The sequence below is a fragment of the Rhinoderma darwinii genome, chromosome 3, assembly GCF_050947455.1.
Source record: "Rhinoderma darwinii isolate aRhiDar2 chromosome 3, aRhiDar2.hap1, whole genome shotgun sequence".
In the NCBI taxonomy this organism is placed as follows: Eukaryota; Metazoa; Chordata; class Amphibia; order Anura; family Rhinodermatidae; genus Rhinoderma; species Rhinoderma darwinii.
The window spans coordinates 158572105-158596413 of record NC_134689.1 but is presented as its reverse complement, the minus strand read 5'-3'; the positions used below and the strand labels follow the sequence as shown (position 1 = coordinate 158596413).

Below are 24309 nucleotides of genomic sequence, written 5' to 3'. Positions count from 1 at the left end.
TTTAGGCACAGAGTAGGGCACAGAAGGGAAGGAGCGCCATTTGGCTTTTGGAGTACAGATTTTGCTGGATTGGTTTCTGGGCGCTATGTCGCATTTGCAAAGTCCCTGTGGGACCAAAACAGTGGATCCCCCCCAGAAGTGACCCCATTTTGGAAACTACACCCCTCAAGGTATTCACCTAGGGGGTGTAGTGAGCATATTAACCCCACAGGTGATTGGCAGAAATTGGTGTGCACGTGATGTTGCAGAGTGAAAATGGGTTTTCAATAGATATGCCACTATCCAGCTTGTGCCACTGGAGACACACACCCCAAAAATTATTAAAAGGGTTCTCCCGGGTATGACGATGCCATAAATGTGGAAGTAAACTGCTGTTTGGGCACACTGTAGGGTTCAGAAGGGAGGTAGAGCCATTTGGCTTTTGGAGCGTGGATTTTGCTTGTAGTAGTTTTGTTTGGAGTCTTACTGGTGTTTCCGTTTATAATGTGGGGGTACATGTAAGGCGGGCGGAGTATATAAGGGGCATAGTCAGGTGGTATAGTGGGGTAAAAAAAAAACAATAAAATAATCCATAGATGTGTGTTATGCTGTGACACAATCCTTTCTGCACAGGCCGGTGTCGCACTAATAAATGGTCTTTACTTATCCCCCTTTTGGTCCGCACTCGGCACCTTTGAAGTTTGGGGAATTTTGCTGGGAAGTGTTGTCCTGGTATAATACGGGCGCCCTCACTTCCAGCAGATATGTTTGGGCCCTCCCCTTCCTGGATCCCTAATTTTAGGGGCCTTGATAATTCGCCACTTGAAACAGAAGAAATGTTCCCCTCGGGCTGCACAACTGCATATTTTTATTTCCTGGCTTATTGGTGCCTTGACTAATTTTATTTTTTCATAGACGTAGTGGTATGAGGGCTGTTTTTTTTGCGGGACGAGCTGTAGTTTTTATTGGTACCACTTTGGGGTACACGCGACTTTTTGATCACTTGTTATCCTTTTTTTTTTGGGGAGGCAAGGTGACCAAAAAACAGCAATTCTGGCATATTTTTTTAGTTCTTTTTATACAGCGTTCGCCACGTGTTATAAATTACATGTTACCTTTATTCTGCGGGTCAGTCCGATTCCGGCGATACCTAATTTATAGCACTTTTTATGTTTTACAACTTTTTGCACAATAAAATAACTTTTGTAAAGAGAATGGATTTTTTCTGTTGCCAAGTTGTGAGAGCCATAACGGTTTTACATTTTTCGTCGGCGGAGCTGTCTGAGGGCTTGTTTTTAGCGAGACGAGTTATAGTTTTTATAGGTACCATTTTTAGGTACATGCGACTTTTTGATCACTTTTTATTTCAATTTTTGGAAGACAAAGTGACCAAAAAATAGCAATTATGTCAGTATTTTTTAGTTATTTTTTTTACGGCGTTCACTGTGCGGAATAAATAACATAATATTTTTATAGTTCAGGTCGTTACGGTCGCAGCGATACCAAATATGTATGGCTTTATTATTTTTTTAAATAATAAATGACTTGATAAGGGAAAAAGGGCGATTGTGTTTTGTGTTATTATTTGAAACTTTTATTGTATTTTTTACAACTTTTATTTTTACTTTTTTGACACTTTTTTGACACTTTTCTTTAGTCCCACTAGGGGACTTGAAGGTCCAACAGTTTGTTTGATGTTCTAATACATTGCACTACCTATGTAGTGCAATGTATTAGAACTCTGGGCGGGGCCTAATCAGCTTACGTAATGGCAGACAGGAGTCCATTGTTAGGGCTCCTGTTGCCATGGTAGCAGTCGCCAGCCTTGCCATCGCGTGGCAAGGCTGCCGATTTGCTACAAACCTCTAGGATGCAGCGATCACAATGGATCGCTGCATCGAAGGGGTTAATGCCAGGAATCGGAGCTAGCTCCGGTTCCTGGCGATAGATCGGGGTGTCCGCTGTAACATACAGCGGACACCCACTGCTGATGACGCCGGCTCAGCTTCTGAGCCGGAAGCTGAGCCGGCGCCATCTTGCCGATGGTACCGGAAGCCTCCTGGGCCCCGCCGACGACGGGGCATAGGAGGATTCCGTTGCTGGCGGACCGGGAGGTAAGCATTAACCCTCCGATCGCCTTTGCAGCCACCGGCAACCCAGCGATCATGTTGCTGGGGCGCCGGTGGCTATAAACTCCTCACATGCTGCGATCGCTATTCAACGCAGCATGTGAGGGGTTAATCGGTCGGATCGGAGGCTAGCTCCGGTCCTGGCCGATACCTCAGGGTGCCAGCTGTAACATACAGCTGTCACCCAGCGGTGATGTCGCTGGCTCAGCTCACACTACAAATTAACATTCACATACTATCTATCTTGAACAGTGGTAGTTAGGATGTGGATCCCCTTTATATCTTTATGACTAGAAAGGAAATGTTACCATGCTAACATTGGAGGAGTGAAGCTACAGGCTTTGGGCCAGTAACTTAAATCAACGATGTCTACATACAGGAATAAGATAGAACATGCAATGAAGGGGTTCTTACATAACACTTTTGATCGTCTTAAAGAAATTCAGGGAATTAAAGGTTTCCCCATCTTATAAAGTGATGGCATATCGCTAGAATATGCACTCACTTTATGATCAGTAAGGGTCCAACCTATGGGCTCCCACTGATCCTGATAATGAAGAGGACGCATCATTAATTTGGCACTGCATCCTCTTCTAAGTTTTTCCTGCAAGTAGCACTCCGGGCCACCTGGCTGTACAGGGAACTGCCGCGGCCCCATTCTCTTGAATAAGGTCGAGCTGCAATTCCCTGTACAGTGGTTGGCCAGGGCGCTGCTGTGCAGGGGAAAAAAAAAATCTGCACTGTGTTCCTTTCATTCTCAGGATCAGTGAGGGTCCCAGAGATCGGTCCCCCACTGATCATAAAGCGATGGCATATCCTGGTGATATGCCATCACTTTATAAGATGGGAAAACCCCTTTGGGCTTTGATAGTATAGCTGAATGAACCATTTTTTAGGTCACACTATGCTGATAATAACAGTATGTAACTTAATGGTAATTATACAAAATATATTGTAGTAAGTAGTCAATTACACACTCATATTAGTTGGTACAGAAATAGTGAGGTCCCACTGTCTGTCTGGGTGTACCTTTTATATCTGACATTTTTGATGCGCACATTTCAAGCTTGTGTGGTACGGGGGGGGGGGGCACAGATCTCTCTACATCAACTCTGGATATAAAAGCTATGTTATTATAAACACCGTTTAAAAATCACTTTTCAGAGTCTGTGAGAGGCTTTTTATGTGCATAATCCTTGTAAAAGAAAGCGCTACCGCTGAGAATGGGCTGCCAAAAAAACAAAAAATATGTACTTTGTTTAAGCCTTTCTAAGCTGGCTGGTGCCACTTCAGAGTTAAAGACAGTACAATTATTTCAGGAGACATAAAGCGAGTTACACTTCCACCTTTCCTAGTTCAGATTAGAACATTACTATGCTTGATAGCCCTATAAACAAGGCGCTAGAGAAGAGAACACGACTGTGAACAGTTACATGGGAAGCATTACTACCGGAGCAAGCATTTTACCTTTTTATACAAAGGAGGATATCCTGCATATGACATGTCAAAGGTTAATACATTTATTAACATAAAATAAAACTAATTGTAAATGCATTCTCTAGGTGTAACGGTTTACAGACTATTTGTTCTATAGGTTACATATCAAAGCTGGTACAACACGAAAAGTGTACGTAACATGGAGGCAGCAACTATGGTTGCTATGAGGAGGGTGGCAAATCAGTTGCATTACACTTCACAATGGGTGACGTGAAACTAAGAGTGCTCCCCTTCCTCACATTCACTATACCATTAACACACAAGGGAGATGTGGTTCAGCGCAGTTTCTACTACTCTTCTCATCTACATGGGATGGAAGTACAGCTAACCCTTCTGTCACAAGATGCGGAATGTGAACCAACAGCAAGAGGGGGCTGATTTTCCTTTTTGCCTCGGGTTCCTTTCCTATATGTGCACAATTTTAAAGCCACTGTGTAGTTAAGACCCTCAATAGTAGACTAGATATGCTATGCATAAGATGTATTTGTCAAATAATTGTCAGTTTCTACGACAAAATACAGAATAAAACGTGCAGCATGCATCAACTACTTTATAAGTAAAACCGGCAGATATTGAACACATATGTAACTTACATTATTCAGATACAGATCGTACAATATTAATACGTAACAAACACTAAAAAGCTCCCCTTAACAGCAGGGAAATAAAAATTAACGTGTATAAGTTTTGTGTTGGATGTAAAGTTGGCCATACACATAAGATACCTGCCAACAGCTCTCTCTATGGACCTCCCCATATACAGTATATGAACACTTGGATCATGCCAGCATGCATGTTTACTGTAGGGTGGTAAGTGGCAGCACTTTTCTCCAGGGCAAGAGATTAGCTAAAATGAAATCCAACTTGTCCGATATTTATTTCCTCCCATATCTGCCTTTGCGAGACAGTTGACTACCACTATACACATTAGGTTAAGACTCTATTCGAATTAGCATCATGGCTTCTGTTTATAGTGGAAGCCATGATGCTGTGCCAAATCCGTCATATGACGGATGCAAGCAGTGACTGACGGAGCCCACTGAGTTAGAATGGGATGTCAGGATTCTGTTTAGGTTACTGCCATAGACCGAGGCTCTTAACAGTAATGTGAACAAGGCCTTAAAAGGAACCGGTCACCAGCATTTCACCTATTGAACTCTACTCACCCCAAGCTGGCCGCTGTTGTCAAAAGTTCATTGCGGTTAACCCCTCTCCTAAACTCCTCCTCCCACCGTAAATAACGGTCTCCAAACATTTTGCATCTTTAAGGTCTTTTTTATCGTTTTTTTTTTTAACGGATAGCACCCTGACACATTCATTTCAATGGGGCCATGCACACTTCCGTTGTTATAACGGAACTGTGCGGCCGTTCAGACAAAAGTATTGCAGGTCCTACTCCTGCCCATTTTTGACGGAACAGTCTCGACCGAAACAACGGGCTGCACACAGAAGCCAACCATGTGCGGTCCGTGATTCACGGAAACTTTCATTAGCGGCCGTTCAACGTCACACGGATGTGTGCATGAGGCCTTATAGTACTAATCCGGTAGTCTTGTTTGTTCCTTATTTATGCCCGCCCACCGAAAACTGGCCCAGCCTGAATGCCAAAATCTCGTTTGAGATTGCGCGCATGCTCCCATCATTTATGGTCCAATACTCTTCCCTGCTTTGTTCAGGCCTCAAATCTAGTTAGTGCGCATGCGCCACTATGGTGTACGTTGTGCACCCGTACCAGAGCAGGACAAGCTCGGGATTTAGTGTGTGTGCTGGGGGGGGGGGGGGGAGAGGCTGTCAATCAAAAGTAAGGAGGCGGGGTAAACTCAGAAAGGCTTGAAGAACGAAGATATGACTCTTATGCTCATTAGCATACAGCGCGAAAAAAATGGAATACTAAAAGGTACAGAGCCTACTTAGAAGATAATTATAGGTTACTTCTACCAGGTATTGCTGGTTTAATAGGTAAAATGCTGGTCACCGGTTCCCTTTAAAGCATACCTAACTTTTCAGAACAAGCTGTCATATGTATATACATAAGAAATAACACTATTTCTGACCATTATGACTTGCAATTTTCTTTAGCAGTTTTCCCCTCTGCAGATTATCGCTAATTCTCAGTTGTCTCTGAGGTGGGAGGTGGAGCCTAACTGCTATTGTGTCTTCTATACACTGCACACAGAGAAGAGGAGGATCCTGCTCTCATCTATCTATCTATCTATCTATCTATCTATCTATCTATCTATCTATCTATCTATCTATCACACACATATATATATATATATATATATATATATATATATATATATATATATATATATATATATATATATATATAGAAGCTGTAGCAGCATAGAGGGCATTATACAGCATAATAAGCAGTGTAGCTGTGAATCCAGCACTGGGGTGACATAGAAATCTTATCAGCAGCCTGTTTCTTTCGTCCTCTGATCCTGTTTCCTCTGCCTGCTCACCCCTCCCCTATTCAGACATGTATGGACCGGCAGTGAAGTGACACCCCCCACCATCTGCAGTAGTCTCTAACCAGCAGATTACAGGAATGGAGACACCTAGTGGCAATAACTTTACATAGAATGCGCATGGCTAAAACAACTGAATTTTAACTGAAGGTAAATTCAAGAATCTGATCTACAGGGTGGGCCCTTTATATGGATAGACCTAAATAAAATGGGAATGGTTGGTGATATTAACTTCCTGTTTGTGGCACATTAGTATATGGGAGGGGGGAAACTTTTCAAGCTGGGTGTTGACCATGGTGGCAATTTTGAAGTCGGCCATTTTGTATCTAACTTTAGTTTTTTCAATGGGAAGAGGGTCATGTGACACATCAAACTTAGAGAATTTCACAAGAAAAACAATGGTGTGCTTGGTTTTAAAGTTACTTTATTCTTTCATGAGTTATTTACAAGCTTCTCTTTGTTTACAGCCATTGACATGTCGCAGAGGTTAACACGTGAGGTGCGGACAGAAATTGTGTTGATGTCTGGTGAACGCAGTACCCGGGTCATTGCAGCAGATTTCAATGCAAGACACCCTACGAGACCACCCATGCTACAGTTTGCAAACTGCTTGCCAAGTTTCGTGAAACTGGTTCAGTGTTGGATTTGCCCAAATGTGGACGCATGAAAACTGTCACTAATAAAGAAACATCAATGGCTGTCCTAGCTTCATTCAGCAAGAGCCCACAGCGCAGCACTCGCCGCATGTCACTGGAGAGTGGCATCAGTCGAACATTCCTTCGGCGGATATTAGCTACTCACAAATGGCACCCTTACAAACTCCAGCTGCTGCAGCATCTCAACTAGGATGACCCAGATCATCGCACTGAATTTGCAGAATGGGCAAAACAAAAATTGGAACAGGACCCTCAGTTTACACAGAACATTTTGTTCAGTGATGAGGCAAACTTTTATGTGAATGGTGAAGTTAACAAACAAAACCACCGCTATTGGTTTGACACTAACCCACATTGGATAGATCCCTCCAAGACTGTTGGAACACAAAAATTGATGGTATGGTGTGGTATATGGGGTACAAAGATAGCGGGGCCATTCTTCATCAATGGAAACCTCAAGGCCACGGGATATCTGAAATTGCTACATGATGATGTGTTTCCCTCTTTATGCACTGAAGCTGGCACGTTCCCTGAGTTTTTCCAGCAAGATGGTGCACCACCACATTATGGGTGTCAGGTCCGAGCATTCCTAGATGAACAGTTTCCTGGAAAGTGCATTGGTCGTCGTGGGCCAGTTGAATGGCCCCCTAGGTTTCCCGATCTGACCCCCTTAGACTTTTATCTTTGAAGTCATCTGAAGGCAATTGTCTATGCTGTGAAGATACGAGATGTGCAGCAACTGAAACTACGGACACTGGAAGCCTGTGCTAGCATTTCTTCTGCGCTGTTGCGATCAGTGTGTGAAGAGTGGGAGAAGAGGGTTGCATTGACAATCCAACACAATGGGCAGCACTTTGAACACATTTTATAAGTGGTCAGAAACTTGTAAATAACTCATGAAAGAATAAAGTAACGTTAAAACCAAGCACACCGTTGTTTTTCTTGTGAAATTCTCGATAAGTTTGATGTGTCACATGACCCTCTTCCCATTGAAAAAATTAAAGTTGGATACAAAATGGCCGACTTCAAAATGGCCGCCATGGTCAACACCCAGCTTGAAAAGTTTCCCCCCTCCCATATACTAATGTGCCACAAACAGGAAGTTAATATCACCAACCTTTCCCATTTTATTTAGGTGTATGCATATAAATGGCCCACCCTGTATATCAGGTATACTATTAGATTATCATAAGTTGTTTGAAAATGTATTGTCCATTTAAAAGGGGTTTGTCCAGAATTAGAAAAAAAGGGGTCTGTTTTTTTTCCCACAAAGAGCACCACTTATGTCAATGGCTGTGTCTGATATTGCAGCTCATTCAAGTGGATGGGGATGAGCTGCTATAGCAGACACAGCCGATGGACAGGTATGTCGCTGGTTCTGTAGAAGATCAGACCTTTTTTTTCTAATCCTAGACAACCTCTTTAATGCACTTTAATTTAAGACATAAGGTCATCTTAGAGGCCAATCTAATAAAATCAAAAACAAATAAAAAACCTATTCAGCAGGTGTAGAATCAGCTTTATAGTAGATCTTATACGTGAGCTTTTCATAGGTCTTCAGCATTAATAATAGTTCAGAAATGGTACAGAAGGCATATCTCAGAGGCATTGTTACTAGATACAGGATTTGTTTTATACAGTCATCATATGAACAATTGCACTAAACACTTGGCAATTAGGCAAGCCAAAACGCATGTTTGGCTTTTGAGCTATTTTTATTCTTTTTAAAATATCAATGAAAACAGTGAAAGGACTGAAACAAATAAGAGGTCAACTCACAAAGTCTCCAGACTGTGGAGCCCGTCAAAGCATTTCTTTCCCAGGGAGTCAATCCTATTGTTATGGAGATGTCTGCAGGGGAACATTAAAAGCACAGTCAGGATAGCACGCTGGGCACAGTGAACCTATGCAAGCGTCTTAAATGGAAGCTTCTAAGGAAACGTGTTTTCAACCATGCACTTATTGTATACAAGTCAAGCACTGCTAAAGAATTTATTGGAGGGCATGCTCCTCAGGCTTTCACTTTCCTCCTTCAAAAAGATTGGCAGCTGTTGTGGAGTAAAAGAATAAGTTAAAGTGAAGATGTGCTGTATTGCTTCTTCTATGTCCCTCTTTATTCTGCCATACGAATGCGAAGACCGCAATCTGAATAATAAAACACTGTACAATCCATAGGTCTTTTAATGAAATCAAATGCATTATCTGAATTGGACAATTGCCTGAAAAGGTACAATTCACAAGTGAAGAATCTTTGACAGAAAAGTATGTCAGACAAATTACTATATAAACATGGTCTTTCCTACAATATAAAATTGATCATAAACCCATAAAATGGGGTCTGTTTAAAACATTCCGCTTACATTATTAGAAACTTATTACACTCTAGTGTAAAAAAAATATCTCAATAACTTCTTTAGACCCGTAGAAGAAAAGTTGTGACTCAAATGTTAATATCAAAATTTTCTTATGTGTCTCGGGAGGCTTCTGCAACTAAAAAGAACCCAAAGTAATGTCTGCCTGCAGCACATTTTACTCAGGGAAATATTTTCACCAAAGAGAAATGGAAATTCCTGCTGGCATACAATTTCCTGAAAGGTGTATTAAAATGCAGCAGTATAATGTGCAAACCTACAAGTTTTAAACAATATGGCTCTCTGTACTATGTGTCTTACATACTTTACTGCTGGACAGGATTGTGACTTTAAGGAAAACACTGGATTAACTTAAGAACAAATGTATGTTTTTAAGGCCTGTTGTCCAAACACAGGCTAGGTGAAGAGATTTATCAATATATATGAGAATCTTTCCTACTGTGTTTCATCCAAAAGGACCCAGTTAGGCCCTGTTCACACTTTTTTGCAGGCAGAACAACATCTGCCTCAGAATTCATTCAGGAATATGGAGGCAGATTCTGACCAGCCTGCGTTTTTTTTTTTGCTGCGGTTTTCGCTGCATTTTTCTCCCGTGGCCTTGAAACTAATGAAAGGACCGCAAGCAAAAAACGCTATGAAAAATGCTCGGAAACTAGCGGCGCATGTTTTTTTTATATATGCCTCCCATTGATTTCAATGGGAGGTCAGAGGTGGAAAACGCGGCAAGAAAGGACATGCTGCTTTTTTTTTCACCCTCGAGTGGCTAAAAGCCGCTGGGCAAAAACACGCCTCTGCCTCCCATTGAAATCAATGGGGGGCGCTTTCGGACATTTTTTGGCACGGATTCCGACGTAGTTTCCACGTCAAAATCAGCGCCAAGAAACTCAGTGTGAACAGGGCCTCAAAGTTTCTGTCGCAAGAACGTTCCTTTTCTAGATTTTTGAACAAGTACTGTGATGTTCGACTATTTTACCCGGATGTCTTAATCAAAATGGTTGCTCAAGAAAATTTATAAAGGGTCCCACCCACCCTTTTAGAATACATCATTTAGCAGCGTCCTCTACAAGCTCACAGCAAATTGACCGGTCATGTCACCACCCATTCACTTCCGTGCAACAGTCATGTAATTGGGTAAAGCCCGAAGCTCCAAACTTTAGACCCATTTAGAGATAGGAGCAAATGAGTCTAAGATTTGTGTCTAAGTACATAGTAATTTAATTGAATATTCCCATAAGAATTTATAATATAATATTTTAATATGATGTATACATTAAAACAATTTTCCTTTACCTTACTCCTTCCTTTTCCATCATAGGCTTCTATTTCTCATTTCATATAATGATGTAGTGTAGCACCTATAATGTGTTACCTCTTCTATAAACTTCAAATGATTACCGTACTATTTATGTTCTAGTGATAAGTTGTGCCCCACATTTAAATGTACACATAGACAAACTCACAAGACCACAAGGCTGGAGAGGTTCCTGAATGCATGATCTGGTATGTGGTGAATCTTGTTTAACGCCAATGTCATGGCCTGAAGAGCTGGCAAAGTTTCCAACGCCCTGACTGGAATTTCACTCAGAGAATTGTCATCCAACCACAGGTGACGAAGTGAATTAAGACCATTAAAGCAGGTTGGTGGCACGTAGCTTATATGGTTGGCATCCAATCGCCTAGAGGAAGGACAAAAAAAACAAAACTTTTATTATTTGCAGGATAAGGGTATGTTCACACGGCAGCTTCCGTTACGGCTGTAATTACGGGGCTGTTTTCAGGAGAAAACAGCTCCGTAATTTCAGCCGTAATGGCATGTTGAGGCGCTTTTTCGCTGCGTCAATTACGGACGTAAATGGAGCTGGTTTTCCATGGAGTCAATGGAAAACGGCTCCATTTAACGTCTGAAGAAGTGACAGGCACTTCTTTGACACGGGCGTCTATTTACGCCCCGCCTTTTGACAGCGGGGCGTAAAAAAAATGACCGTCGGAACAGAACATCGTAAGACCCATTCAAATGAATGGGCAGATTTTTGCCGACGCTATCGAGCCGCATTTTCGGATGTAAATCTAGGCGGAAAATGCCCAACTTACGTCCGTAAATAAGCCGTGTGAACATACTCCAATTGTGATATGGTCATTACTTCAATGTAAATGAGATTTTTGCTGTCACTCAGATTATTAATCCATTTGACCTTACTGTTGCCTTTAAGGCTGTCATAGGCTTAATTTCATGGCCTCACTGCTAGCGCAAGAATTGAGTCATTGAAACAGTGTTATAACACTCACGATGTTGATACATTTTTATAGGATTTCTCATAGAAAAGGGAAGGAAGGGCTCATGTACTTATGAGATATTGTCATAATGCAGTATATATACAGACACCGACGCAAGCCAGATTTTTGGACCTACATACAGATGTATCCGCCATTAACTTTTCTTGAACTGTGTTAAGTTTTACAATTTGTCATGATACCAATGCAGTGCACCATCCAGTAAAAAAAATAATACTAGTCCTTCTCAATGATTTAGAATATCATCAAAAGGTTAATTTATTTCAGTAATTCAATTCAAAAAGTTAAACTCATATATTATATAGATTCATTACACACAGACTGATCTATTTCCAGCATTTTCTTTTTCTAATGTTGATGATTATGGCTAACAGTTAATGAAAACCCAAAATTTAGTCTATCAGAAAATTTAAATATTGGGTAAAAGTTGACGATTGTAGACTCATGGTGTCACACTCTAATCCGCTAATCAACACAAAACACCTGCAAAGGTTTCCTAAGCCTTTAAAAGGACTGGTTTGTTGCTCAGTGGTCCAAAGTCCTGTTTTCAGATGAAAGTAAATTTTGAATTTCATTTGGAAATCTCGGTCCCAGAGTCTGGAGGAAGAGTGGAGAAGCACTCAATCCATGTTGCTTGCAGTCCAGTGCGAAGTTTCCACAGTCAGTGATAGTTTGGGGAGTCGAGTCATCTGCTGGTGTTGGTCCACTGTGTTATATCAAGTCCAGAGTCAATGCAGCCGTCTACTAGGAAATTTTAGAGCACTTCATGCTTCCCTCTGCTGACAAGCTTTATGGAGATGCTGATTTCATTTTCCAGCAGGACTTGGCACCTGCCCACACTACCAAAAGTACCAATACCTGGTATAATAACCGCAGAATCACTGTGGTTGATTGGCCAGCAAACTCGCCTGACCTAAACCCCATAGAGAATCTATGGGGTATTGTCAAGAGAAAGATGAGAGACACCAGACCGAACAATGCAGGTGAGCTGAAGGCCGCTATCAAAGCAACCTGGGCTTCCATAACACCTCAGCAGTGCCACAGGCTGATCGCCTCCATGCCACGCCGCATTCATGCAGTAATTCATGCAAAAGGAGCCCTGACCAAGTATTGAGTGCATATACTGTACATACTTTTCAGTAGGCCAATATTTCGGTATTAAAAATAATTTTTGGTCTTAAATAAATATTCTAATTTTCTGAGCGACTAAATTTTGGGCTTTCATTAACTGTTTGCCATAATCATCAACATTAAACGAAAAACAATGCTGGAACTAGATCACTCTGTGTGTAATGAATCTATATAACATATGAGTTTCACTTAACTTTTTGATGATATTCTAATTCATTGAGAAGGACTAGTATATGTTAAAGTATACAATTTTTTTTACATGGGAGTCTATGGGCAACGGATGACATCCATCAGAGGTATACATTCTTTTTTACATGTTTAACATCTTGCAGCACATATCTCTGGATATGTCGGGTTTAGGGATAAGTTAAGGGAGGATACATCTGTAAGTACATTAAAACCATTAGGCAAAACTCCCCTGTATTCCCACTTTAGGTAGTGAATGATGACTTAATTTATCATACAAGTGTAAGAAAACAAATATAAAAAGATTGTTAATGTGTGGTAATTTAAAGAAAAAATAAATCTTGCTTAATATTTCCACCAGTTTTTACTCAGCATATTTGTCTGAGTGTCTTGTAAATGGTTAATAAAACTAAACATGATCTCACCAGATCAAAACCAAACACCATGCCATAAAGTCAAGTGTAATTATCGAGTTACAGCTTTACAAAAAGGTTTTCTTACAAGGCGCTCTCCTCTTTTGGATGACCCTTAATACTTTTAGAGTGTTTGCTGCAAGTAGCACTGTGTTGTGACATTATTGTTATCTAATGATATCAGAGTATAGCAGAAGATGTTCTGATCTTCCACAAGACAGAAGTCATAGAGGTCACTTTCAGTGATTTTACTGACCTCCTATTCCGTTTTACATGCAGCAATTTGTTTCCCTAAGCCCTCTCTACATGCCCGTCTTTCATTAAGCGCAGCACTAGTGACTTCTGACCTGGACTCCGGACCTTTCAAACAAAAGGAGCTAATTAGCCAATAATGGTCTTCCCGAGCGGATGAAACTAACCAGTCATTGAGACATTACAGATGGATCTAGAAAAGGAAAACACGTTGGGGGTCTTTTATAAAAACATATAGTATCTAAAATGAAACTTTTTTTTCTGTAGAAATTTTTTCAGAAATTTTTGTCTTTTCTGGAAAAAGAGTATCTTTCAGTGTCCTATAGGAAAACGTGTCACAGCAGGTCTGTCAGCTAAGAGCTGTAGTATGGGACCGGAGTGCAGATAAAAATTGCACATGGTGGAAGAATCTGTGACAGTTTCCGGTCACGTGTGCCGAACTCTATTGAGCAACCAAAAAAACAGATGACTACCTTTTCATACTAGATTCTTTATACTGGATAGATTATTCCACTGTATTCATTTATTGAATGTTTTGAAGTGCGTTTCTTTTCATTTTAAAAGAAAATTCTTAACTATATAAGGCTTCGTTCATATCTGCGTCGGGACTCCGTTCATGGGTTCCGTCTGAGCTTTCCCTCAGCAGGACCCATGAACGGAATCCAAACTGAAACAAACGGAAACCGCAGGTTTCCGATTGCATCACCATTGACTTCAATGGTGACGGATCCGATGCAAATGGTTTCCGCCTGTCACCGTTGTGTAAGGGTTCCGTCGTTTTGATGGCATGAATAGCGCTGTCGACTAGAGTTGACTACAGTACTGATTCCGTCAAAACGACGGAAACCTTACACAACGGTGACAAATGGAAACCATTTGCATCGGCTCCGTCATTATTGAAATCAATGTTGATACAAACGAAAACCTATGGTTTCTGTTTGTTTTAGTTTGGGTTCCGTTCATGGGTTCCCCTGACTTTTAATTACAACAATCTGTTAATCCGCCCTCATTATTGTTTTGTGCGACACAGACAATCACAAATTCACTGTATTGTGCTCATTGCAGCTGTCAGAATATATTTATTAAATGTTTGCATATACAGTGTTAGGATATAAATTATATAACTAGGTTGCGTATGGTGGATTAGCAAACTACTGTATGAAAGCATTTTAAATACTAGCAAATAATAAAAAAAAACTAGACTTCCAGCATAAGATACACGTTACATACACATATGTAAAGACGCCGTTTGCCTCTGCGCTAATTTCCACTGTTAAACACTCAAGGTCTTTATTTAAACTCTAGGTGTCAAAATTCTGACAAATGTTTGCAATGAAAATGTAGATTATCAAACCAAACAAGTCAAACTTCTATCAACAAATGGACAAAGCTGAAATGTTTGCATGTTTTATCCAGACGTACCTTGAAGGCAAGAATTGTTTTATTTCACTGGTTGGAACACTGTACATGATTTTGGAGTTTTCAGCTATGTGTTCACTTGTATAGACACTGAATATGAACAGAAATATTGATAAAACTTGTATTAAAAGTATAAAAGGTTGTGCTCATAAGGCACTTGACGTATAAGTCTTAAGGAAGACCCTAGATTATTGGAAATCATCCAACCAAATAGGACCCAGACCTCAAAAATCCAGGAATATGATTTTCTCTTAAGTTTTCAGCTCCTTTTGGCAATATGATGTATTATGAATGAGCAAAACTAAGGCGGGATTCACACGACAGGGTTTCCCGGCCGGGTGCCGGCCGTTCATAAATCGGCCGGCACCCGGCTGCATTAGGAATAATAGACCCCTAATGGGGCTATTCACACGACCGATTTTTTGACGGGCCGGGAAAAAAATGGGACATGCCCTATTTTCGGCCGGGTACCCGGCCGCCCGGCTCCAATAGAAGTCTATGGGGCCGGGTAATACACGGCCATCACCGGAATGTGTCCCGAGTGATGGCCGGTTCTACCGTCGCTCGTGCACTCTCTCCTCCTCCTCACAGCGCAGAGTGCATGTGAGGAGGAGGAGTTGATGCCATTCGGACGAATGGCTACGCTGGAGATACTGTGTGGCAGGGCCGGGGTGTACAGCAGGTGGAAGGGAGCGCTGCGCTGGCTCCCTTCCCCTGCTTGTTACGGTTCCCGACCGCTGGCTGTGTTTTTACGGCCAGCGGTCAGGGTCCTTAAAACCCGAGCCATAGAGTTTTTACGGCTCGGGTTTTAACTTGCTGCCCGCGCGATTGGGCAGCTGAATATCGGATCTCCGGCTGTCAGAGACTGCCGGGGACCCTGAGAGGATAGAAGCAGCTTTCGCTGCTCCTGTCTTCTCCGATGTCTTTGTACACAGCGCTCAATGAACGCTGTGTATATGAATAGAGACAGCAGCAGCGGCGCTGTCTCTATTCCTCCCGGTGATCATGTGACTGGTCACATGATCGCCGGGTGCCGTTAGTGGCAGACTGTTGCTGGGTCTAACTAGACCCAGCACAGCCCTATTAGTGACAATCGTCACTGTGAGAGGGCTGATTACCTCTGTAACTGGGGCTGCTGTGCAGCCCCAGTTACAGGGGAAAAGCCTGGTGTAAAAGAAAGAAAAAAAATATTAAAAGTTCCAAAAAGGTCTTTTTTGACCTTTGAGGGACAGACCATAATAATAAAAAAATAAGTAAAGTGCAAAAAATTCATCCGATTAAAAAACGGTCAGGGAAAAAAACGGATGCAAATGCTCAGAAACTAGCGCCGCAGGAATTTTCTGCCTCCCATCGAGAACCGTAAGAATATGCCCCTGCCTCACATTAAAATCAATGGGGGACAATTCTTCAAACGGCCGCGTCAAAAAAAGGCCCCTTCGGAACGAAACACCATTTTTCCCATTGAAATCAATGGGCAGATGTTTGGAGGCGTTCAGCTTCCGTTTTTATGGCCCGAAAAACAGCTGGAAATAAGTAGTGTGAACATACCCTAAAGGCGAGTTCATATGTAGTGTAAATACTGAGGATTTTCCGCAACAGATTTAGTTGTGGAAAATGCGCAGCATAATACAGTAGCAGCAAAGTGGATGAGATTTGAACAAATCTCATCCACATGCTGCGTAAATGATAAGCGGAAAAAAACTTTCAGAAGTTGACCTGCGTGGTGTGGTTTTTTAATCCGCAGCATGTAATTGTGTTTGCGTAATTGCTGTTTATTTGTTGAGAGTTTTTCCTATTAAATTTAATGGGGAGGTAATATCACTGCAACAAATAGCAGATGTTGCAATTTTTGCGGCGGAAAAGCGCGATTCCCCAGCAAAAATTGCCCGTCAGAAAAAAAAATCTTTTACTTAACAAGAATTCGGTGCTTCTTCGTCCAGGCTAGCCTCCTGGGATGACGTTTCATTCCATGTGACTGCTGCAACCAATCACAGGCTGCAGAAGTCATATGGGATGAAATGTCATCCTAGAAGGCCGGTCTGGAGTACGTCAGTGGGTAAGTATTTGCGTTTTTTTAATTTTTCCTCTTCTATTTTCTGTTCTCCAGCGGACATTCCGGCCAAAAAACTGCACCACAATTTGGTCATGACAAACTTGTGAACAGAGTTTAATTAACTGTTGAATGGTCTCTCATTATTGGAACAATCACTTGAAAACACTAAATACATGTATAAATGTTATGATTTCACCTCTAGAATAAAAACATTTGCATTGTCTGCATATTAATTTATTACTGATTATCATTCAAGTTACAGAATGGAAGTTACATAATATAACAGCATTTTGTTTACACATCACGTATTTGCCTATGGCAAACTCAGCGTGGATTTCTAAATAAAAAAATCAGCGGCAGAAACCCGCAGCTTTCGCTCGGATTTCTGCCGTGGATCGGCCAGCAGATCCGCATTCGGGTTAGCCCTATTGTAAACAAATGGAATCTAATCTGTGTGTTTTCTTAATGCAGAATCCGTGGCAATGAATAATATGCTGCAGATTTTAAAATCTGCAGTGTGTTCGTTATTCGGTGCAGATATCTTTCTAAGTGTATGAATGAATATATATCAATTAAAATACATTGCCAGTGGAATGTGAGCGGATTCTGTCAGGATTTAGACGTGAATCTGCGTCTAAATCCTGACAGAATCCTGAACATGTAAATATGTCTTTAAATGTAAAGTTTTGTGACAACATTTTACTTTATGTAAGGCAAACATCACGTTGCAACCTTAAAGAGTGCCCTATTGGTATACTCCAGGCCAGTATTCGTTAGCATATCTATTTTTATTGCTGTATAGAATAGCGTAGAAGACTATGCTATTAAATACAGATGTATACAGTAAACGGGGGGGGGGGGGGGGGGGGGGGGAAGGTATAGCGCACAGAATAATTTTGTTACGGTGGGAGCCTATGAACGACGTATGCCACAGACTGCCGATTTGATGTGAACACAGCCTAACAGATACAACATGTTAAGTAACATGATTAGTTATTTTCATTATGCTCCCAATGATATCATGCTGCCTGAATCTATCAATCCAATGACATCATCTGAAATCCCAGTGATCAGAGTCTAGTCTCCGAACAGGTATAAGTGTTGTAGTCACAGGCAATAATTCACATAGGGGCCTAGGAGAGAAGAAGGCATGGGGGTTGCACCTGTTACGTTGAATGTAGTTATGAAAGATGGCTCCCGGTTCTGAGCGAAGTTTGGAGAACTTGTGCTTGAACTAGGGGCTGGCATGCAGATATGTAGATAAAAAGGTGGTAATGTGAATAGAGCAGGGTTTGTAGCCAGTTTTTAAATGGGAAATAAACTTTATAGCTAATTTGTCAAGTTGAACATCATAATCTTTTTGTGAGAAGATTGCTATATAATTTTGTCATAAAATATTCAGTATAACTAGGAATTTATGGACTAAAATTTCTGCTTACTTTGGGTTTAGGAGTGGGCGGTCCTACTTAGTGATTGACAGCAACATCTGTCTGCATGTAGGCAGTGAGTAGGACCGCCCACTGGACTCCTAAGCCCAGAGTGAACAAAGATTTCAGTCAATAAATTACTAGTTATACTGTATCTTTTTAGACAAAATTATATATCAATCTGCTCAGATCCTCCTGCGCTATAACATGCTGTCTGCAGATAGGACACCATGAAACCAGATTTCAGTCATTGAGAGGTGATTGTTTAATTACCAAAAACATATAGGTGTTTAGTATTAAGAAAGCGTCTACATGGCTAGCATTAATCTTTGTATTTTCCTCAAATATATTCTCCGAAAATAAACCGCTAATTAACTCTATATTTCCCATAATAAATCAGATGCTTTGAGCAACTAATTAGGTCATACTACTCTCTTGGTACATACAGTAATGTGTTGTGTTATTTCCAACTCAAATGTGTATTAGGCTACAAGCAAGTGTTTCCCTCTCGATACAATGTGGCAGTCTTCCGCTTCTCTGAAAAGTTAGGAGTTCAGTTCCTCTCAGGAATTTTTCCATAATAGACAAATGCAAGTCATTTTCTTTCTGAACAAAGGACAAGATAGCAGTTGTGATAGTGAGTTAACTACCGTTTACCATTTACCATTTCTCAGCTGCTCCTGCCTTTAAATAGGGGTTACCTGATCTTTGCGAATTGTGCTACACAATGCACACAAAACATTACCTACTTCAAATGCAGATTCTAACAAAAGCCTCCATTTGGGGGGAATTTCTGTGAAGGTTACTTTGTTGCCTTAAAGCTCTTAACCCCATCCACTGTCCTCCTAATTGATTAACTTGTTACAGAAATTGCATTCCTTGTTCAAATCCAAAATGCAAGAGGCACCTGGTGAGCAGTATGAAACAGGAAACGAAAGATTGCCCACCTTTATGTGAGGGGCGCAGACCAGCTTGAATAAACAAAGAAATCCAAGTTGCAACCACTATTCTTCCTTTTGCCATAGTGCCTTTTTCTGTTCTAAGTCTTATTCCATCTTACGGCTATTAGCCAACGCTTTAGAAATGCTTCTGATAATTGGCACTCTGTCTAATGGAGTAACTAAATAAAGTTATTCAAACATTTTCCTATTTTCAAGACCACTATTTTATGAAGATAGGTAGAAAACATTACGTAATTCAAAGACATTTATGACATATACACCTCCGGGGTCTACATCTATCGGGAGAACAGGTACCCCTTTCACAGATACAACCAATTTCTTTTACCAATAGGATCAATAGAGATCACACGGCTCTTTACATAGCTCCTATAGACTTTAATGGAGAGATCCACTTTACAAATAAAACTACTATCATTATTATTATAGGTGGGACCCCCCCCCCCCACCTATCTGGCATCCTGTGGATATGCTATAAATTCTTCAACCGCCTTAAAATTCTATATTGCTTTGGTTAGGTATATTATACAGCTATTTATGTGCTTAGCATATATGGTGATAAAAATGAATACAAAATTGTTTTTTAAAACAATGATTGAAATTAAGTGGAATGATCCTCTACCCATACTTTGTCCAAATCATGATTGACATTATTGAAGCCTGTATTAAAAATAAATAAAATATGTCTTCTTCTGGACTGCGCTTCCCAACAAAATAAAAAAATAATCTGAACAGCTGTAGATTTAAAGGTGGTAAAATCAAGTTTTTATTAAAATCCCTATTTGTTACGCATTACGGAATTCAACACCTTTCTTTAGACAATGTAGACATGTCTGAGAAAGGGGTTGATCGTCACAACACATAGCAAATAGAGATTTTAATAAAGAATTTTTTTTCCTACATTTAAATCTACACCTATTCGGATTATTAATAATTTGCCAGGAAGAACAGTCCGGAAGACATTTTATTTATTTTTATTCTTGCTACGAATCCGGTGGTTTGAGGAAACCAAACAGAGACATCTAGGACTCTTGCAGCACCCTTCATTTATATGCATTTACAACTATTATGCCTTTAGCACAACAACATAAGGTGAGCAGATAAACTATTGTTTTATGGTGTTAGCCACTCTTTGAACCAACATACTACTTTATGAAGTGCTGTGTCCCTGCTTATTCACTATTTTAGCTCATTATTGATGCCTGTCATTTTCATTATATTGTACTTACAAAGACTGAAGGTTGCGAAGGTTATGGAAAGCATCACTTGGAACTTGTTTTAACTGGTTGTTCTGCAACATCCTAATAAAAAGACAAAAAAAAAAAAAAAAGTTTTGGGACACCATTAAAGAAAACGATTAAAAATGGAAAACGTATGTTCATGTGCATTGTCTAAATCATAAGTAAGGGTATCAGACGAAACAAACATAAAAAACAATGGAATCAGTTTCATCCTTCAATATTTAAACATCAGTCTGGGCATTCTCCAAAGGATTCCGGGAGCTAAAGATAAACTAAAGGAGGATGCATCAGCAAGCAGATTCCTGTAGGTTGCTGGCAGGTATTCACCTGTTTAGAAACAAAATGAGTTCAATAGCAGTTGCTAGTTACACAACGGTAATAACAACACACCATGCAGAGATATTTACTCAGCTGCATTTTCAAAGGAAGCCATTCTCATTTTAAAATCTGCATAAGTCACTACAAAATGACAGTGGGTTCAGTGAGTGTCTAACGTATCTATTCACATGTTATACCAGCTCTGGATCCTAATCTCAGACAGTCCATCTGCTACAATGTAAACTAGATATTAATATCCACTTCCAATGCACAAGAACAGAAAGAAATGATGTAGAGAACAGATAGAGTTTCTTCAGATGTTGTGGGATGTGACAGTTGCAGCGAATTCAGAAATAGTGAATGGTCCCCGACGAAGCTTCTATCGCTGCATGAAGTAGTCAATGACTGTTCCTTTCTCTATGTAACGCACAGATGGGAACGTGCTCCAGAGGGACAGACACTCTTTGCTCTGTCCTCTGTTCTGGCTAAAAAACAGTGTCCTGAGCAGGGGTCCTCCCTTTATTGCAGTCATATGCACTAACAAGGTTTATAAACAGGGGCTGTCTAAATGACGCAAAATACGCTATCTCTGCCTCCCATTGATGTCAATGGGAGATCAGAGGCGTAAACGGCCGAAGATAGGTCATGTCGCTTCTTTTTACCGCGAGCATTTTTCACCTCTCGTGGTAAAAAAAATGCGTCCGCCTCCCATTGAAATCAATAGGAGGCATTTTCAGCCGTATTTTGGCGCGTTTTTCATCGCGGATTCCGTGTAAAAAAAACAACTCAGTGTGAACAGGGCCAATAACGCATTTAAGAATCTGAACCAACCAGGACTGGGGAGTTCACAGTGTCTCAATATTAGCTCTTTTTTTTTTTTACTATATTTTGTCCTACTTAGACATTTTCAAGGGTCACCAAAAACTGGAACGGTTCTGATCTAAATGTAAGTATGTATGACATAAAGAGGTCCTTCAATCGAGGTGCAAACTTGCCAAAGCCACTGCAAAGAGCAGCTCGCGCTCTGGGGGACCACTGGTGCCCATGTATTACAGGGATGACAATTCATTTAAGCAAGATGTAGAACTTTCCAGATCTCAGTATTAATTTTATGGCCTCTAAAGTGCATATGGGGGAAATATAATGGGGTACCCAATCATGACCCACAACATTATCCGGAGCAGAAAGCTACTGCAAAGCGCAGCTCTTGCCCTGGGGCTACTGCCATCCATGCATTAAACAGAAACCTACTGATTTTAATCGGGACCCCATAATGCTTTCTTTAAAATAATGAGATTGATCTCCGATAACCGCAGAGTGCTTCGGGGTCCCAGCCTTGGTACTTGCTACAATCACAGGATTACTGGGTGTATGTTCAATTTAGGTAATATAGAAACTACTGTTAGGTTGAGTTTTCATGACGTTTTTCTAGTCAGATGCAAGCCATCTTCACAGGATTTTCTTCATAACATGCATATCATCTATTTGGTTTTCCTGTATTTTATGTTTTTACAGTTGATTTTGAAGTCACAGCATACCTATTTCTTGATTTTACCTACAGGGTTATATACATAGTTCATGTGTAATAGCAAGTGCTCTGGTTTATTGGTTTAAACGCTCAAGCAATTTAAGCAATAATACTATAATTAGTGGCCCAAGGCAATTAGGAACAGTAATCGGAAATATACATAACAAGTGCTTGATCTACTTACAGAACTTTGAGACTGTTGAGTCCAGCAAAAGCTCCCTTGGGAATGTATGTCAAGTCATTTCCTGCAAGACGTCTGCAAAGATTTTAAGAAAAAAAACCAACATAAGTAAATCCATTTCTCATCATGTGGAACTCATTTGAGCAAAATTCATCTTAATGCATAACAACTATTCGGTAAACAGACATGCCAGTCGTAACTGTCTTACCATCTTGTCTTGTTATGACATAAAGTAAATACATATGAATAATCTCTATAAGAAGCCAAATGAAATGTATATGTTTTTTGTTTACTGTAGTGCAAGTCCTCTATATAGCATCATATATGCTTTCAATGTGTGTGCCAAGAGACAAGTCAGCCTGACCTGGCGGTGCACTACGGCAAAGCTGTGAAACACTGAATGACAAGTAGTGATGCAAGAAAAACCTTAATATAAAATGCATCTTATTTAAAGAGTAAATAGACTTTCAAAAAAGCTTTTGATATGTCATAGCAATAAATCAGAATTATGATCAGTGTGGGTCCAGGTGATGAGACCCCCACCATCGCTGAAACGATGGTGCAGATGCACTCGGCACCTTTGGCCGTGCTCAGCGCTCCTCCTTAGGATGAAGACAGGCTCATAGATTTTCTATTTGAGCCTGTCTTCAGGTTGAAGAGGAGCGCTGAGCACGGCCAAAGGTTGCAGAGCAGCTAGCGGAGCGCGTCTGCACCTTCATTTCAGCGATGGTGGGGGTCTCAGCATCTGGACCTCCACCGAACAAAACTTCTGGTATGTCGCTACGACATATCAAAAGTTTTCTGAAAGTGCAGTTACTCTTTAAAAGAATGACTATCATCAAAAACAGTACTGTTTATCTGGAGACTGTAATTGGTAATACAGCAGGTGCCATTAGATTACACATTAAAGTGTAGCCAGGGGCGTAGCTAAAGGCTCATGGGCCCGGGTGCAAGAATTCAGCTTGGGCCCCCCTACCACTCCCCAACACCACCATCATCATTATCATCAGACCCCTGTGCGTGCCTATGCCCAGACGCTTTGCCCAACAGCCCCCATAGTATAATGCCCCCACACAGTATAATGCTCCCATAGCTGCCCCCACACAGTATAATGCCCCCACATAACAGCCCCATACGGTATAATGCTCCCCATATCAGCCCCCATACAGTATAATTCCCCCATATCAGCCCCCATTCAGTATAATGCCCCCATCTTATCAGCCCCCATGCCATATCTGCCCCCAATCAGTATAATGCCCCCCACACAATATCAGCCCCCCCATACAGTATAATGCCCCCATATGTGCATAATAAAAAAAATAGCATAATTACTTACCTATCCCCGTTCCCACGCCGGGTGCAGGATCCTTCGCCTCCTCCGGTCTGTGCTATGAGTGACTCAGCGCAGACAGGCGCGATGATGTCGCTACATCCCGCCTGCCTGCGTCGAGCCGCTCAGGGCACAGTGAATGCTGGATCAAGGAGATGCCAGCTCCTTGCTCCAGGATTGAATGGAACCGGGACCTCGGTGAGTGACTCGCGACCCCCCGGAGGTCTTCACACGAACCCCCAGGGGGATGCGACCCACAGTGTAGGGATGTCACGATACCAAAATTTGGACTTTGATACCGATACTTCGTTTACAGTAATAAAAAAAAAAGTTATTTCGTTTTCTGATGTGAGGCACGATTAATAGTAATTAATCCCGTCATGTTTCTCAGTCATAATGGGTTAATATGTAAGGTACATGATGGGGTTAATTACTATTAATGTGAGGCACATGGAGGTTAAATTCATCACAC

At 41.0% G+C, this 24309-nt stretch overlaps 1 protein-coding gene across 1 annotated transcript in view; it reads right to left on the bottom strand.

Moving 5' to 3' along the window:
* Positions 1-24309, bottom strand: part of LGR5 (leucine rich repeat containing G protein-coupled receptor 5) — a 150996-nt gene that overhangs the window by 38572 nt on the left and 88115 nt on the right. The window contains exons 3-6 of the mRNA XM_075855017.1: positions 22511-22582; positions 20469-20540; positions 10568-10783; positions 8515-8586 (exon numbers count right to left, since the gene is read on the bottom strand). Of these exons, the coding sequence (XP_075711132.1) occupies positions 8515-8586; positions 10568-10783; positions 20469-20540; positions 22511-22582 (432 nt within the window). The remainder of the gene's footprint in view (positions 1-8514; positions 8587-10567; positions 10784-20468; positions 20541-22510; positions 22583-24309) is intronic.